This window comes from Nesoenas mayeri, assembly GCF_963082525.1.
Source record: "Nesoenas mayeri genome assembly, chromosome: 2".
Classification (NCBI taxonomy): Eukaryota; Metazoa; Chordata; class Aves; order Columbiformes; family Columbidae; genus Nesoenas; species Nesoenas mayeri.
In genome coordinates this window covers 145,994,861-146,013,869 of record NC_137543.1, presented here as the reverse complement: position 1 = coordinate 146,013,869, position 19,009 = coordinate 145,994,861, and the positions used below count along the sequence as shown (strand labels likewise).

The 19,009-nt window shown below is 42.0% G+C and overlaps 1 protein-coding gene across 1 annotated transcript in view; it reads right to left on the bottom strand.

Moving 5' to 3' along the window:
• Positions 1–19,009, bottom strand: part of GPR158 (G protein-coupled receptor 158) — a gene marked incomplete at both ends in the record, with an annotated part of 192,890 nt that overhangs the window by 15,148 nt on the left and 158,733 nt on the right. Inside the window, one exon of the mRNA XM_080340473.1 lies at positions 8,117–8,355. Coding sequence (XP_080196599.1) covers positions 8,117–8,355 — 239 coding nt within the window. The remainder of the gene's footprint in view (positions 1–8,116; positions 8,356–19,009) is intronic.

Genomic DNA, 19,009 nt, shown 5'->3' with positions numbered 1-19,009 from the left:
GACACTGCAAATAAATTTACCCGTATTTGTGAACAGCTTAAATCCCAACTGTGAGTTTTCTTCCCGCCATGTTCTGCAAGGGAAAGTGAGTTATTTCAGGCTGTCCTGGTTCCTCCTCAGCTCTCCTGCCCTGCCAGAAATGGCTGTCTCACGTGGCTCCTCAGGCCAGCCCCTCGGTGGAGATGGCTGCGGGTCAGGGCTGCTGAGGGGAGCCACGATACCCACGTCCACTCTGCTGTCCAAAAGCTACCTGCAATAAGACAGCTCTGAAGGATTAAAGCCCATTTTCATGATTCTCTGCAATGTTCTATGTCTGACCACACCTATTTGCTTAAAAATCACTGTTGTAGGCCAAGAATAGGTCCCTGCTCTCCAGAGAGAGTGACATGCTCTGTGTCCTTTCCTCACACTAATAAGGGAGAGCCAATTACAGCTGCAACTTGACTAAGTTTATTTGGGCCAAGAAAATGAACAGAAGGATGGAACAGCTCTGCTGTGAGGACTGGCTGAGAGAGTTGGGGTGGATCAGCCTGGGGAAGAGAAATCTCTGGGGAGACTTTATTGCGGCCTTTCAGTATTTAAATGGGGCCTGTAAGAAAGATGGGGATAGACTTTTTAGCAGAGCCTGTTGTGACAGGACAAGGGGTAATCGTTTTAAACTAAAAAAGGGAAGATTCAGGCTAGACATGAGGAAGAAATTTTTTATTATGAGGGTGGTGAGGCACTGGCCTAGGTTGCCCAGCGAGGTGGTAGATGCCCCATCCCTGGAGACATTCAACGCCAGGCTGGATGGGGCTCTGAGCAACCTGATCTAGTTGAAGATGCCCCTGCTCATTGCAGGGGGTTGGACTAGATGAGCTTTGGAGGTCCCTTCCAACCCAAACTATTCTATGATTTGGTACTGTGAACTTTGCAATGTTGGGAAAATGGTACTGTTCCAACAGTTACACCATATTTTTCCTCAGGTTTTGGACATAAATTACTGATTACATCTCTACTTACATCCATAACACAGCTACAACAACTCATCTACTTCTCCATCACACTTCATTTCATCAGACTAATATCTACACTGTAAACCCCTTTTACAGAAATGAAGTGAGCTATGGATCTGGAAGCACAGCTCTTCCACCCATTCATTCACTCAGGGTGCTGGCTGAAGCAGGGCACATGCCATCTTAAGATGGGAAAAAACTGTGTCCTCGATTGCTCTTCTGTTGCCAGCCAGTGCAGTCTCTTTCTGCCTCACTGCGTCCAATCTCCCACCTGGAGAGTTGCACCATGTCATCAGAGAAATTTTTCTTTAACTGAAAGGATTTTCATATATTTCAATGAACTGTGATTACATGTAGCAGTCCTTAGTGCTGACTTATTCCTGGCAAAGTATAAATTCCTAGAGGTTTATCTGTCTCTCTCACTGTATCTCAGCATCATTTTAATTATCTAGGCACAGCAATACAGAGACTTTTGTGTGGAATAAGAATTAATGGTGCTGAATCCTGACTTTTTTTTTTCTTCCAGAACTTCCATGGCCTGTGGCTGTTCAATGCCAAAAGAAAAGCAGAGGTCCATGGGCTGGTGGGGTGCACAGCATGCTCCATCCCCCACACAGCCACAAGACTGCCTCACAGGTCCATCTGAAGTAACACAAGGGACATGCTGACCCATGGTCTTTGGTCCCATGGCTTGTGAGTGACCTAGAGATGGTTTTTGCTTCCATGGGAACATAGCCACTGACTTAAAAGTGAGCAACATGCCTGCATGAACATAGGCCAGCACTCAGGTCTACAATCACCAGGAACTCCCTTCATTTCTGCATTTCTCTTAGCCCTTTTACTTCCTCTACACAGATGTGCTGTGCTGCCTAGCTCAATGCTGTTACTAAAACCAGCTGGCCACTCTTCTGTCTCCATCTGCCCCATCATGCTCTTCACTTGTGTGTGGATGAAATGAGGAGAACAGAGTCAGAAAGATCTACCACCAGCAGCTGAGAGCAAGCTGAGTGTGGGACCTCTTCTCTCACATCTTAAAGAGGATGCAAGCAAATGCCAATGGTAACCAAACTACCTGAAGGGCTGGAAAGACTTGGAGCAGGAGAAGTGGATTCAAAAAAGGGTGCTGCAAAGACAAGAGGAAGTCTGAGCATCTTCCAGCCTCTCCTGAAGCTGTCTTCTCCCAGAGGTGGCTTGCAAAGAATCTGAATGTGGCATTTACCAATATATGACCGTGGGGCTAAGCTAACCCAAACATGGTTTCCTTAGCACAAACACTTTGTAGAAAATGGCACCTAAGTAAAGGCTATGTGATTTCACCTACGTTGCAGCAGATACCAAGAAAAAGCAACATTACTGCAGGGGGTAATGCAACCCAAACTGCTCAACCTGGGGATTCCAGCTGTTTTTGAGAAAAAGGCAAAATGTTGGTGGGTCATTGTTAAAGAAAAGCCAACAACTTTTTTTTTTAAAATTAAATTGGACGAAACAGTTAATCTCAGAGGACTGAATTGCCCCACTTGATTTAGTCTTTTTTTCATAGAGGAGACATTCTGCACCACTCATCACCTTTGTTAGTCCTCCCCATACCTTTTCCAGATTTACCATGTCCTAGAGATGAGGGACATAAACCACCGACAGTGTTGGTGATGTGGGCTGTGAAATCACAGAATGTCAGGGATTGGAAGGGACCTCAAAAGATCATCTAGTCCAATCCCCCTGCTGGAGCAGGAACACCTAGATGAGGTTACACAGGAATGTGTCCAGGCAGGTTTTGAATGTGTCCAGAGTAGGAGACTCCACAACCTCCCTGGGCAGCCTGTTCCAGTGTTCTGTCACCCTTATTGAGAAGTTTCTTCTCAAATTTAAGTGGAATCTTTTGTGTTACAGTTTGAACCCATTACCCCTTGTCCTACCATTGGCTGTCACTGAGAAGGGCCTGGCTCCATCCTTGTGACACTCACCCTTTGTATATTTGTAAACATTAATAAGGTCACCCCTCAGACTCCTCCAGACTAAAGAGACGCAGCTCTCTCAGCCTTTCCTCATAAGGGAGATGCTCCACTCCCTTCAGCATCTTTGTTGCCCTGCGCTGGACCCTCTCCAGCAGTTCCCTGTCCTTCTGGAACTGAGGGGCCCAGAACTGGACACAATATTCCAGATGGGGTCTCACCAGGGCAGAGTAGAGGGGAAGAAGAACCTCTCCCGACCTACTAATCACCCCCCTTCTAATACACCCCAGGATGCCATTGGCCTTCCTGGCCACACGGGCACAGTGCTGGCTCATGGTCATCCTGCTGTCCACCAGGACCCCAGGTCCCTTTCCCCTATGCTGCTCTCTAATAGGTCATTCTCCAATTTATACTGGAACTTGGGGTTGTTCCTACCCAGATGCAAGACTCTACACTTGCCCTTGTTATATTTAATCAAATTTTTCCCTGCCCATCCCTCCAGCCTGTCCAGGTCCCGCTGGATGACAGCACAGCCTTCTGGCTTGTCAGCCACACCTCCCAGATTGGTGTCATCAGCAAACTTGCTTATAGTACACTCTATTCCCTCATCCAAGTCATTGATTAATACATTGGATAATATATGTACATGGTGGCGGGAGGGGTGGGTTACAGGCAGGAAACTGACAGAGCTGAAGGTTCCTTTGTAAACCAGGATTCTTTTCCTATTTCTGCTGCAAACATTTTATATAATCCTGGTCTTATCACTTAGAGTAAGCTTTTCACAAATGATCACTATTTCTACATAGTACATTTTCTGAGTATCTAATGAGTTCCGAATTCTAACAAGTGCCTCCTGGTTGTGTTTTCGACACAGAGGAGGCTGTAAACTGAACTCTGAAAAACTAGTTCCTAATTGCCTCAACACAGACACCCAAAAATTAGAGCTACAGTTGACAATTTTGGCTTTAATCTTTGTACATTGATGCTAAGGAGAACATGGCTTAAAGACGTTCATTGGGAAATGAACAGTTCTTTATTCATTGCATGCTCTGAATAACACACCCCAAATATATAGCATATCGCCACATCAAATGGGGATAGCAAAAAGAAATAACAATCACTCATTTGCTGAATGCAGCAGAGGATCCGTAGAAAATTTAATAAAGAGCTTGATAAGGCTGTATTACAACGCTCTAGCTCAAAACTGGACAGGCAGTCTTAAGGCCCAATACGTCAGAGCCTGTCCTGGCAACTCATATGCTCTTCAGACGCAAAGATTATATGTGTTACAAATCAACAAATGAAAAGAGGGAGAGAATTCTCCTGGAAAGAGCCTGAAGTATTTACTTTGTTCCTTTTCCTGGCTGAGGGTATGCAGTAACCACGACACAGCCTCGTGTTTGAAATCCTCTTGATGCCAAGGACCCAGAATATGAGCCACCGATTAGGGGGCTATGCCAGCTGGGAATCAACCAGGTGCTGTGGAAAAACACCTCCCTGTGCTTAGTTAATACCTGCCATTTGCTTCTGGTTTAAATAAAACACTGAAAACCACACATATATGCATGGGGAGATTTTTAAAAACTTCCGTCCAAATCCTATCCACGCCGGGTGAAACCCTGGCCCTGCTGAAGTCAGGAACATCCACCCACCAAGATTTCACCTCTGCTTTTTATTTGTGTTTGTACGTTTATCTCCCTGCCTGCCTTTCTCTCCTGCCTGGGGCTTTGTTCATTAAACTTATTATTTTGCCTTTTTTTTTTTTTCTTTCTAGTTTGTGGGAAGTTATTTTAAACCCTGTGTTGATATCTGTTTCACTTATGGGATTTTTCCCTCAGGATAAAGAATAATAGGTTGATTTGTGACACTGCAAGCCCTTAGGTACCAAAAGTTTATGGCTTGTGGTTTGTGTTTTGTTTGTTTGGTTGTTTTTTTCTGAACTCAGTGTCTAGCTGTGACAGGCCATAGGGAAAAGGTTTTGTGGGTGAGTGTTTTCAAGCCCTCAGGTCTTTCTCTAAAATCTCAGATTGTCAACCATGCCACGGCTTGTCAATGAGACAGATGGTCCAACCTTGAAAGTGATGCAGAAACAAATAGAAAGGAAATAAAAGAATCTAGAGAAGTGACAAATAAGCAACGCAAAAGTATGCAATGTCAAGAAAAATGCATGCTAACTTATACTACATTATATAGATAAAATAAGATTTACTGAATGTTAATTTTCTCATCAGCATATCACAGAACATAGAGGCAATGCTAGAAATGGTGACAGCCTTTGTGTCTAAGTCCCTGCCTCTCTCCCAAAGAGCATCCTCTTAAACTTAATGGAAATGTAAATATAAAACATTCACTGCATTACAAGTCTCCAGAGATAGAACCCAAGTGGCATGATTAGCATGGAAAATACTTCATAAATCCTAACTCCAGTAATCTCTGGTAGCATAAAAGATTCATCTCATTACGACTTTCTAACAGAATCTTGTTAATTCTCACTTCATTAATCTGCGACCTTGAAAATTCCCTGTCCACAATTCAGTAACGTGTTGACAGCTGAGTAAAACAGGGGCTACAGGTGACAGAGTATATTCCATAGCCCTCACTAGTTTTATATAAACTACCGTGCCTGACTAAATTAAACACAATAATAAGCCCTTCATAAATTATCATCCAGCTTTTTTATTTTAGCATTTTAAATCAAATATCATAATCTATCAATTAATTTATCCGATAGAATCTTTTGCACGGCTGCTCCCAGTCAAATACAGGAATAAAAGAGGTTCTGCATTATGGGTATTTCTCCTGACATATCTCTTAGACAAAGCATCTAACTTTGGAACTAGGTCCTACTGGCTCTAAGCTTTTCAAAATGGTGTTGACAATAAAAATCTTGAAGTGCATATACGCACACACATATATAAATATATATATATACACACACACACATTAGTATAGACTCATAGGCATACATCTCCTTGTACCACTAACGTGGCTGCATAGTTTGCTGAAGACTTGCACAATAGTTACTCTGCTTATAAGGTAGTTTGTGTAAGAAGGCAAAATGACAGAATATACAAATTGTGCCCAATTTTGTTCAGGTTGGCTTTGCCTCTACTGTCCTTGAGTGTATTTTGAAAAAATTAAAAACCCCTCTAGATGTAAATATACCTTTAAAAATTTTCAACACTGGGCAGACAGCAGCTTATGTAATTTCTTACCCAAAAGGGACTATTGATCATAATTAGGTACTTAGATCCGAATTGTTAATCACTTCCCTACCATATCTACAAAATTCAGAGAATAAAAACATTTGCTGGCCAATGCAACAACCACCATCAAAATGTTAATAAAACTATATTACTGGCTGTGAAATGCGGTAAGATTTTGATGCAAAATCGGTGAGTACAGATGACATCATCAAGTGTTCTACATTTAATTATCTTTTATTATTAATTTTACAACATCTCTGGCAATAGTACTATTCCATTATCACAAAGTAGAGTTATGTGTTATCCGTACATTCCTCCAAAAGGGCTCAAATCGAGGCACATTTCAAAGCATACTACTTTATACTCCTTGGTGTGCTGTACCAGCGAGCACATTGACTCAGGGGGTACCGGTGTGCCCACTGCCTCTGAGATCTTGCCTGAAGGAGGGAGGAGCAGAGCACAGGGACAGCTTAGAGCCACAGGAAGTCCTTGTAGAAGCTGGCAGCAGTGGTTTGCCCTTTAAAACTCCTGTGCATTACCATGCGCTGGCTTTCTGTATAGCACTCTCAGAGAAAATGCTCCTTATACCCCCAGGCTGCTTCTAAGAAGAGAAAACCACAGAATGGTTGAGGTGGCAAGGAACCTCGGGAGATCATCTAGTCCAATCCACCTGCTAGGGCAGGTTAACCTAAAGCAAATCACACAGAAATGCATCCAGGTGGGTTTTGAATGCCTCCAGAGAAGGAGACTCCACAACCTCTCTGGGCAGCCTGTTCCAGTGCTCTGGCACCCCCAAAGTAAAGAAGTTCCTTCTCACATTTAGATGGAACCTCCTGTGCTTCAGTCTATGCCTGTTGCCCCTCATCCTATCATTGGGCACAACAGAAAAGAGTCTGGTCCCATCCTCCTGACACCCATCCTTGAGATATTTACAAGCACTGATAAGAGCCCCTCTCAGCCTTCTCTTTTCCAGGCTTAACAGACCCAGTTCTCTCAGTCTTTCCTCATAAGAAAGATGCTCCAGACCCGTGATCATCCTCATAGCCTGCTGCTGGACTCCCTCCCATAATTCCTTGTCCTTCTTAAAAGGACAAGTCCTCTGCACTCTTGTGTGAAGGAGCCACCATTACCTCTCCCCGATCCTCTGCAGTGGAGCTCTGTCAGTGGGATGACCATGGGGAAGCAGCGAAAGGGCAGAGAGGTAAGATTTTATTTCAGATTGTGAAACACTGATGTACTTGAGATAGTGGGCAGCACACCTGGGCTGTACTAGGAACAACAGCTCTGGGTGCAGAAGCACTGAAGCTGTCTGGCCATTGGGAGGAAGAACATGATACTGTACAACTGAACTCTGGCATGGGGAATCCACTGTTTGTTACAAAATTAAGGAAACTAAAATGTGTCCTTTTTCTCCTTGATATGAGTTCTTCAGGGTGTCATTTTTTAGCTCCTGCCCATCCCATGCACTGAGAGCACATCCAACAAATCCGTTCAGTTGGGACGCTTGATGTGCATTTCCTACTTGCATTACTCTGATATTAATTCCTGTAAGGTCAGGAAAGAGCAATCTTGCAAGTTCTTTCCCTCCTCACACACAAAAGCTCTGCCCAGTTCTGTGGTGCAGGGACAAAAAACATCTGTTATTCTAGCCATAATTTCTCACTTTAATAGTGTAGAAGAGCAAAATATCTTCTGCCTTCAAAGATGAATTTCTTGAGCACCCATCACTTTGTTACTACAATCCAAGTTACAAACCTTTGAAAGTCATAAAAACTTCAGTATAATTTAATTATGTTTTACTTCTCAGCCCATTTAAAAAACGGATGCCAATATTTCATTCCCCTAGGAGCTTTTCACGTGATATTACGCACTCCGACAAAACTCTGAGATATTCTAAAAGAAGAAATATTAAAAGAAAATGAAGTTTTATTTTAGAAATAGAAGGTAAGCTAGAAAATGAACATACCAACAGCCATCATGTAATCCCAGCGGTCTATGAGGCACATATTGAAGATCAGGTGGTCAGATGTTTGCCCTTGGCCAATAAGTGGAATGTTTCTCTCCAGATTTTGGGTTATTGCAGAAGTCCAGCCAACGAGAAACCAAAAGACTATCAAGAGAATAACAGCCAGCATCCTCATCACTCGCCCCCCTGTCATGTATGGAATACGCTGAGCAGTTCGGGACAGGAATACCTTCAAAACTCTGAAAAATTCAGACAGCGCAGAATTAAAAAGAGCACTAGTTGTGTCACAGGAACTTGACTTTCATTTTATTTCATTTGTCTATCAGATTATTGAAAAAAATTATCAACATTCTTTTCCCTGACAGCATGTACAGGAGGGAAATTTGAAACATTATTACTTTCATATTCATCGCATTTAAATGGACTGATTATTGCCCAGAGAGCAGCAATAATAGAAAATATTAGCTATGTTTATGTTAGAGACAAACATTCACATGCTGTGTTGCCAAGCTGTTTTGTACCTTCCAGCTCCCAATGGAAGACTTATGTCTTTGGAAAAAGGAAGGTCGTTTCCATAAAACAGTAACCACATGTGTGAGATTTCATTTTGTTTTGATCTGTCTGGCTGCTCATCCCCAACCGTACTATTACCAGAGAAAAAATTAGCACTTCTTGGATATTTTTCCGACTGAGTTTGATGCTTCTGAGACAATAATCCTCATAGAAATAAGTGTGGAAGGCACTTTGCTAATTAAGTGTTTTCTGACTTGTTTAGAGGCAATAACGTGTCTTTTGAGCTGGAATAGAATCATCATAAGAAAAGCCACATCATATGTCTAGGTACATACACCATGGAACAGCCACTGAACAGGTAGCATTCACTATAATAATATTTGCACTCACTATTAGGATAGGTTTACTCCTGTCAACAACTGTTCAGGGAAATACCATTTGCATTTTCTACCTATCACAACATGGTAAAGTAGAAAAGGGTCCTATTGAGAGCATGAGGGCAACCAACATTTGAGGAAATCAGCTCAGGAGAAGGGAGTAGTTTGATTCTTCACATAGCGCAGTGTATCTCTGTGTTGCCTGCAGCAGGGGATCTGACAGAAGCATCCAACCTTCTCCTGGTGTTTTCCTGTACGAAAAGCAGGCTACAGGGGCTGCTCCTGCCATTGCAGTGCTCCTGCCTTGGCGCTGCCAAGTTAATGGGGCTGGGCAGTGAGGAAAGGCTATCTGGGAAGTTTTCATGTACCCAAAGCTTTGGAAGTATATGATGTTTATGAAGTATATGAAGTTTAAAGGCTTTTTTAAAAGATTGGGGTAAGGAGCCTTTCAAACTGAAGAGGTGAGCTATTTCAGTGATTTTGTCCTCAAAACCATGGTGGTTCATAATTCCTGAGGATGAGCATGTCCAGTGTCCAAGAGCATGTCCAGCTCTTAAGTCTGTTCAGGATACCAAGCACCAAGCCCCCCCCCAAGCTGTTCCACTGGCAGGCCCGCCTTTTCAGAAAAAAAAAAATCATACCCCAGATTAATATTTATGCTTACATTTGTATAAGAGAAGGCAGAAGCAAATGGCATTGCCTCTCAAACAAATAATAGAGCAGTGTCTTTTAAGGCAGAAGCACAAAAGCTTTTCCACATCCATAAAATGACTCATCATTTGACTACAAACACAGCCTTCGCAGTGTGCATTAGGTGAAGTCAGAGATCTGCATATGTTCAACATTATTCAGCTGTTTCTCCCCCAACAGTTCCTCCACAGGGAGTCACAGTTTTTGATCTTCCCATGTTTGATAGATGTTCAGCTCTCCCTTTACAGATGCTAAGTGTTTTATGTCAGAAGCAGCTTCCCAAAGACTTTAGGCAGGACAGACAGACGGCTCGGCAGTGGCGAGGCAGGCGGCGCTCTCTGCACCGCTCAGCCACAGCACTACTGTTCCAGGGCAGCACCAGTAGCTCCTCCGTTTTAGAACACTAAAAATCAGTAAGTGAAGGCTTTTCTCCTCCCTGTTGTGAATGCTGATCAATACTTAGCTGGTTTTGAAGGGAAGGAAAAGGTATTATTTTTTGTAATGAACTGGAAAACATCCATCTTGTCACAGGTGTAGTTTGCTATTTGAGGAAAGCCTCATCATACATGTTTTTGAAGATTTAAGAATCCAAGAAATTAGACAAACCAGCTGAGAACTACCAGAAACTTTTCTTCATATTTTGGCTCTCCAAAGTCAATTCTTGATGATTTTACTGAAAGCCAACACGTGAGCCTTTTCTGGATGTAACAAGGCAGGACCCATTCCATTTTTTCTAGTACTAACTCATTAAGTGCTGCCTGTGCGACAGCTTTCTAAGGGAGAGGAGTGGGCCGCTATTACATTATCGATCTAAGCACAGCAAAACAAGTAACATTTTGCAGTACAGCAGTCAAAACCCCTCCAATTTAGACCAAACCACATTTCTTTTTTTTTTTCATCTTTTTCACACAAACAAGTGTTCACCACTACCACCATTTCTGCCTTGAACATGTAGGCCTACATGTAATCCAACCTTTTGGTTTTTTTTTTAAAATCATTTTTCAGAGAAGCTGTAAGAAAAGCTGGGTAAGATGTGCAGTGCTGAAAAATCTCCTTTCCAGATGCTGTGGCATAAAAGTAGTCAACAAGAACATGAGCTCCAGAGCTACAATTCCCTCATCTTTGTGTCTTGATGTGAATCCACACCTGTCCTGCTCACCACCTCAACATCAGCAGAAGGTGCTCCCTCTCTTCTATGTGTTATTAAACATATATCAAAGCAGAGACAAGTGCCCAGGAGTTTCCCCTCCCAAGAACACATTTACTCACCAGGCTGGAGGGTCATTCTCCTTCCTGTACCTCTGACTCATGTACTGTCAAAGTTCACCATAAAAAAGTTGAACTGCTGCAATATGAGACCAAATTGCCTAAGTATGCACATATTGTCTGACAACAGGTACCCTCTATCAGAAAATCGGAGAGTTCTCGATTCAAATCCCTGCCCTGGCTCCTGGGTAGACAATGCTCAGTCCCCCTTTTTTGCACTGTTCTATATCTATATACTGGGTTGAACCAGCTAATGCACAAATGAGAGAGATTTCTCACAGGGAGGTAAGAATCATAGAATCTCAGAATGTCCTGAGTTGGAAGGGACCCACAAGGATCATCGAGTCCATCTTCTGTCCCTGCGTGTGACAGCCCCACAGTTCACACCATGTGTCTGAGGGTGTTGTCCAGTCTCATCTCGAACACTGTCAGGCTTGGGGCCGTGACACCTCCCTGGGGAGCCTGTTCCAGTGCTCCAGCACCCTCTGAGTTAAGAACCTTTTCCTCATATCCAGCCTAAAGAAGTGGAGCTGGTGGGCTGCATCTATACTAGGAAATCAAATATGCCCAGGGTTGTCGCTGGCACTGATGCCAACTGACACAGAACAACCAGCACCCACACTATTAACCCCCAACACAGGATCGCTGCACATGAACCACCTGCTCCATTGGCCTGTGCCAGCCCCTGAACCATGCTGGGAAATGGCCCAGGAGCACTCAGGTTAGCGTGGGCCAAGGGCAGGCCAGGGACTACTAAGACAATTCAGTAGGACAGAGGATGGAGGGCCAGCACCCAGGAATGCTCTCTGATGCTACGTAATTTATGAATATAGATGTAGCCCTGGATTCAAGCCCCTGAGCAAATTAATATTTAATTATGAGTATCAAGTAAGGCAATATCAACTGGAAAGACGACTCCTCCTGTCCTGTCTACCCCCAAAATGCCTGGTAGCTCCAGGCAGTGCCCTGGTAGAAACTCAGGGCATTGTTTGAGACATGGGGCCTCTGATCTAAAGTGGAAGAGGAAACTTAACTATTTTCCTCAGAATCTTCTAGCTCTTCTCCCAGCTAAAACCATTGAGCGTATGCAATCCACTTTCATGTGCTGTTGTTGGATAATCAAACCATCATTTCCAGTGACATGCCATCAGCTCTGTTCACTGGCAGATCAGACAGAACACTTCCACGTGCTCAACCTGCTTTTCTGTAATATACAGCTGTTTTCAAGCAAAATTTTGACCTACAGATGGTTATAGGCAGCACTGAAGCTGATATGCAATAGCCATCGTTTTACAGAATAAATAGAAGGCACAGTACAGGCTGAATGAACTGCTTGGAGACCACTGCAGGTAACTCCCAGCTGCTGGCTGCACCATCACGTCTGCATAGAACTAAGCTGTATGGTCAGAGGGTGTTTGTTTTGTTTTGTTTTGTTTTGTTTTGTTTTTGGGGGGGCGGGTTGGCACCATATGAATGGACAAAAGGAGGGTTTGGTTGCAAAGGCAGAGAGCTGAGAGCCCAGGGAAGCTCAGCAGGCAGGAAGAGGAGTGATGCTGCAAGGGGATGTGAAGCAGAGGGACAGAGCATGCTGGTTCACGGTACTGGCCGGGACTCCAGCTTGGAAACAGCAAGTAAAGCATGTGGTTGCTGCTACAGAAGTTACATCCTGAGATGTAATGTGTAATCTTAGAAAATAAGCAAAATCATACTAAATTTTCATGTCATATCAATAATCTGTTCTGTGAACAGAAAAACATGGACCGCAAACTATTAGCTGACTGCATCAGTGGCAGGAATAACGGGTGAAGGATCCTGCTTTGACAGCAATGACCCAGCACGGTTTGTTTATTTATTATTTCTAGCTTCTGTCATTTTGTGGCTCTACTGAGTCATCCTGTCAAACTGTTCTGTTCCAGACTGATGATTTTTATTGTGATATGAAAGCTACATGAGAAAGATAAGAGGTCGAGATCTTATGAAGTATTTTGCCCTCCTGCAGTGCAGGGATTATGTCTTATCTGCTTTTTCTGGAGTAACAGTGAACATGCCACCAGCTACTTGGAGTCTGTAAACTGATAAACCTTGGTAGCAGAGCACAGGCTGGCTGAAGGCTAGTCTGCACACTGAGACATATAACAGGATCATAGGCTTGCTAGATAGTTAGAAGGTAAACCCCAGGTACCAATGGTATTGGAAAAACAGGAGGGAGATTGTGCTGCAGGACTGTTTCCTCTGGAAGCATGCCCAGCTTCAAGCCCTTACCTGGGCGTCTGTGGTTAATAAATGGCAATATTCATACCTGAGGATATCCTGATGGTACATTAACAAATTACTGATCAGATAATCTCATGTACTGAGTGATCAGGGAAACAGTGGTTCCCTTTTTCCTTAACAAATTATATTTACTTTCAAAAATTGACGTTGAAATTGCGGTTTTCTTGTTATCTTCCCTAGAGCTTTAAAGTAACTTCTTATTGTGGGCAACTAATGTAATGCACATTTATCAGATGTGTGGCTAGAAAAGAAGTTGTGAAGAGGAGTTTAAAATGTGTTTTATCTCAGTGACTGGTAAAAACTACCATAAGTAAGCAAAGATAAATGGGTCATGACTTAATGCTAACCTACTCCATATAGTAGTTTCCTAGATTAGTTTTAATACTCTGTGTACAAAGGTAATTCAACAGTGCTTCAATGAAAGCTCCCCTTCTGGATGAATGTATAGCAGATAAACTGTGCTGCCATAATTTCCAAGAGTTTGAGTAGATCAGGGAAGGTGGGAGGGAAATCACATGCTGTTCAAGCGAAGGCTCCCGGTATTGGGAGGCAACAGGAGCCCAGTAGGTTTCCCACCACAATAAGAACCACTCACTCATTCCCATGTGAGCAGCACTGGACTCTCAGTCTCATGCATATTTAATAACACGGAAAGAATCTAAAAATATGACTTGCTTTGATGAAAATATATTGATTTCAAGTATTGTCTGTGACTCTGTAGGCAAGCCTGGAATGAGCAAATAAAATTATTTGTTATTTCTTTAAATGTAGCCTAGATTCTGACATTTTTCATGCTATACATTTGCTTTATTTTCCCCTTCCACCCACATATCTAAATTCCCACCTGAGAAAACCTCAATTTCTTGGGGGACTATCAATCAAAAAGCTGTCTTTGACTGCAGCCAGTTCCAAGGATAGTAGCTGGAGTCTTCTGACAGACCAGCTGGAGTTTGCTTTTCCCCAGTGCCTCCTCGCTCCCCAGCTCACTGCCCAGCAGCCCACGTCTGTTCCCGCTGCCCAGGAGCTCCCATTGCAGGAGACACTGAAACTGCTTTTTGAAGTGCTTTTGTTCATATCACCATCCAGGTAGGTCTCCTCATACATGGCTGTTCCTCAACTTAATTTGCCTATCCTGGGTGTGTGCTGATGGATGTATGAAGCACCAGTGAGATGAGAGGTAAGAAAGTGCAACAAGGGGACTTGCCAGGTCATATAAGCAGGTTTCAGTGATGCAGAGCAAGTCTCCTTATTTATGAAATCCTCATCTGCTTTGCGCTAATTATCTCTTCTAATAAACCACTTACTGCACTAATACCCCCATGAATCCTGCTGAGATTAGCAGAACTAGAAAGAGTGTCAGCAAAACATCTGACCCTCTGCTGTCAAACTCTGACCAAGCAGAGCTTGTACAGAGCACATCCTGACTATGTAAGCTGTTAAATGAAAAGCCCATCAATGTGTCCCCAGACAACTAGCAGTGACATGTCTCCTGTTTGTCAACTATTCATGTTTAAGGTCATGTCACATGGTTGCTTTAGTGGCACCAAAATTGAGAACTCACCACTACAGAATCCTATGAGAGATTCCTAAAATTCTGAAAATCCCCGAGTGTGGGGACAGGCACAGTGCCATCTCTTTCAGAGTCTGCTACCGAATAGTTAATACAGCCATTTCAAGAATTTCATCCTCATAGATATGTTTAAATAACTACACCCCTCACTAGTTAAAAATGAGGTCAGTTCATCAGACATTTTTCTCCATAAGCAAACCAATCTTGCTGAGCTCTTCATTCAAATTTGAGGTGGTTTTGTGGCAGAAACCATAATTCACAGATCCTTAAGACTCCTGCCGCTAGTAGTTTAGACTGGAGATTATAAATCTTCCAGCCTATACAAGATTTGTTTAAGCTAATTATTTGCTTCTTAAAAATCATCAGGTGATTATTATCTTTTTGTAAATCTAAAGCCATTCAGTTCTTTACCCTTATCAAAGACGTTCAGAACAGGCAGTACAAAAGATCTCAAGGTCACTATTTATCAGGAAGCTTACACTGTGAAAATAGATGCAAGACCTGCCTCCTGGTAATCCTTTCCTATAACAGGTCAAGAACATTTTCAAGGCTCTCATTACAAAATTTGCTTCACAGAGTGCTGTGGAGTCGAACATATTAATACAAAAGCCAGCTCCTGATCCTGGCTCACAATGTTTCCTTTAACAAAGGCTGATGAGTAAAACCAGCAGGGATGGCACAAATTCCCTTCCTTGTTAGTGCTGCTTCATACAGGCATCCTCTCCTGCTGAAAACATTCACAGACAATTTCAACAACCTTTACGAATGTCAGAGGCATTTTCTAGCGATCAGCAATAAGGTAGCTGGTCAAAACCTTATGCCAAAGCTTGTATTTTTGTTCTTAAAATAGTCACACTACAAACAGGAAAAGCCTTGCCATGGATAAAATACAAATCCAGTTCAAAGTAAATTTGGTTCTTTCCTTCTGCTCCTCCTTCATTCACTGGCAAGCATTGTACTTCTGATCAGAGAACGATAAGCTCCACTTAAAAAGACAGTACCTTTTCAACATTTTTAATGTGGCCAGAAAACCCAAATATTTCCTTCCTTTTAAGCTAAAGACAGTAGGTATTCTGATCCATTTGCATGATGTGAAAAGTTGCACCTTTAAGAAAAACAATGCATATGAAATTTTCAACAGAACTATAAGACTTAGTCATCTATAGCAGCTGCACTATGTTTCCTCACTTGTATAAATTTAAGTTATTAATTTATTAAGGTACTACATGAAAAGAATGCAAAGCTCTTCTTTGGATCAAAAAGCAGTGAACAAAAATGGAGTGGACTTGAGCGAATTACAATTCATTCTGCCAGCAGTTGTTTATTGTGAGGAATAAGCTGTATATCCATAGCATATTTACAGATCACTATACTTTGCTTTTTGAGAAATGCACTAAACAGTAGTCAGCAACACAACTATAATTTCAAAGATAAATGTCTTAATATTCACAAATGGATGCTTCATTGTTTTCCCCTTTGTATTGCATAACACATGTGGTTAATATGATATTGTAACTGTTTGTTAGTTCACGTGTGCTACATTGTGGATTGAACAAGATAAAAAGATCTCATTAATTTAGTTATTTTTTATCTCTAATCACATAGCAAGTTTCTATACTAAAGCACCATAAAATGAAATGTGCTGTTATGTGATCTCTTTTGTCTTACTGGCTGTTTTAACAACATTAAAGACTATTAATGGTGCTCTTATAATACTGTCATACACTTCTGCTACTGAATTTTCTAGAGCAGGATCTTCATTTCACCCAGGCTGGGCAGTCACTGTCTGACATCCCTGGGACTCCATTAATGCACAGACCAGTACAGGTGTTTGTACGGTCTCCATGGCCCCAGAAACAAGAAGGTTCCCCATCCCTGCTCTAAAGGAACAAACCTGTTGATTTACAAGACCTAATAGCAGAGTTTGACTTTGGGTTTGTCATCAAAGGAGCTTCAGCGACCAAATGTTTTCTCTGAATACTCCACTTGCAGGAGATGAAAACCAGCAAAATTCATTTCTCTTTAGGAGTCAAATTATATTTTCCTTCTGCTGTTTCTCATGCTGATGACATTTTCTTGAGGATCTTCAAACCCCAACGTGACATCTGGTATTAGCTATATTGTAAAACACTGAAGATACAATTACTTAAGAAAAGATGGTGTCGTAGTAGACTTCTGTCTATTGCCCTGTCTGTCAATGGACCTCTGAGCAAGCTCAGGAAGACATCTGGGAGACAGCAGGAGACCTGGAGCAGGTCCAGAAGCCGGGAAACAAAATTCCCAAGAACCAAAGAAGACTGTGGAAAGCTTGATATAACTTCAAAATTCACTAAGCTGGATCAAATCAAGACCTGCCCTGCAAGGGCACGGAACACAAGACTTAAGCACAAACACTGCTATTTCTGCTCTGATATATCTAGTTGCCTTGAGTTTTTTCTATTAAAAATTGGTCACCTTGACTGGTCAAACAGATGCCTAATTTCCTGAGTTTTCTCTTTGCCTTTTTGGAGGAGGTTCCTGCAGGAGAAGGTGCATACAGCTCAAAACTGTTGCTGACTGTGGGTCTAGACACGTTGTCAGAGGGCACTCATATTTTTCAAAATAGACTGGTTTAAGTATATTGCCTTGAAAAAATTTCAGTGAGACATACTCTATCTGTGGAGTGGTCACTAAAGCACTACACACACAATCTCTTGGCACAACAGTATTTCCTCCTAAACTTATTTGCAAGCACTTGTTTCCTCTTCTACTGTGAAATGCCACTCCCACACATTACTTTACAATGGTAATCCATTATTAAAGATGCAGGAAGCAAACATCAGCAACTGAAGGGACAGGAAGGAACCTCATCCATCTTTATAAACGTCATCACTTTTATGCCCTTCTGTTCCTTTCATATCTTTTGGAGTGTGTTTGTTTCCTTTCCTTTCACTTTCCTTCTGTCAGAATGTTCCAGTGCTGGAAGTTACTGTGAGCTGGTTAAGAGAGGGTCATACAGCTGCTTTCAGACTGGATGACCAGAAGCATGTGCACCTTTACATATCCAAATAAAGCCATACACATTTTCTTTTTAATCACATCATCCTCCCAATCTTGACACTTCATTGCTAATCATACACAGATATGGAAACCTTATTAGAAAAAATCCTGATTTTCAGCTAACATTGATGAAGTTTAGATAGGGGATTTTCCCAAATTCATGCCTTTCCGTTGAATTAATACAGTTAATATGTGGAAAAATCTTATTCTACTAGTTCATATAAATTAACCATGCAGAGTTCTTACATATCAGCCCTCAAAATCACCTACCTTTTACCAACAAAATAAGTAATCACGAACAAGAACAATCTAAATCTGCATTTCTTTTCAATCACCAGGACACTGAGGAGGATACAAGGAAAGGTCTAGTCCAGGCGTGTCAAACTCATTTTTACCGCGGGCCACATCAGCCTCGTGGTTGCCTTCAAAGGGCCGAATGTCATTTTAGGACTATATAAATGCAGTTACACTAAAATGACATTCGACCCTTTGAAGGCAACCACGAGACTGATGTGGCCCCCGGTGCAAATGTGTTCTGCTCTCATTTAAATGTATTCATCACCATGGCAGATAATCAAACAGCCCAGATGCAACAGAAACCATTTGTCTGACTGTTTTATTTCCTTTAGGCATAAGAAAGAGTAATCACACCAATGAGGCACAATCCTTCTCTCAGACCCACACTGCAGACTTCTGTAAGTCAGCAGAGCTCAAGAAGAGGTGCTAGGTTGCCAGCGCCGTTATAATATGATGCAAAGCTGACAGTGATTAATGAAACATGATACAGAAAGCTGCGGAAAGACACCTAACTGTAATATTTAGTTATCATATTTGTTGGGGAGTTTGTGCCCATTTTAATAAAATAAATGTTAACCACTTTATAATGTGATTGACAGGCAGCAGTGTTTTATATCAACTCTACTGAAAAAGAAGCTCTTTATCAGTGTTGTGTTCTCCTTCCACTTGTGGAAGAAATATTAACTTTATCTTGTGGTTGTGTATATGGGTATCATGGCTAAGACCTCCATGTATTTGAAAGCAAAGTTTATTCTTTAGCTCGTCTGGAAAAGATAAGATTCAAACCACTTCTACAACAGATAAAATCAGAAACATCTGCACCTGTCATGAGATATAGCAGGGTTACCACCAACAGAAATTGAGACT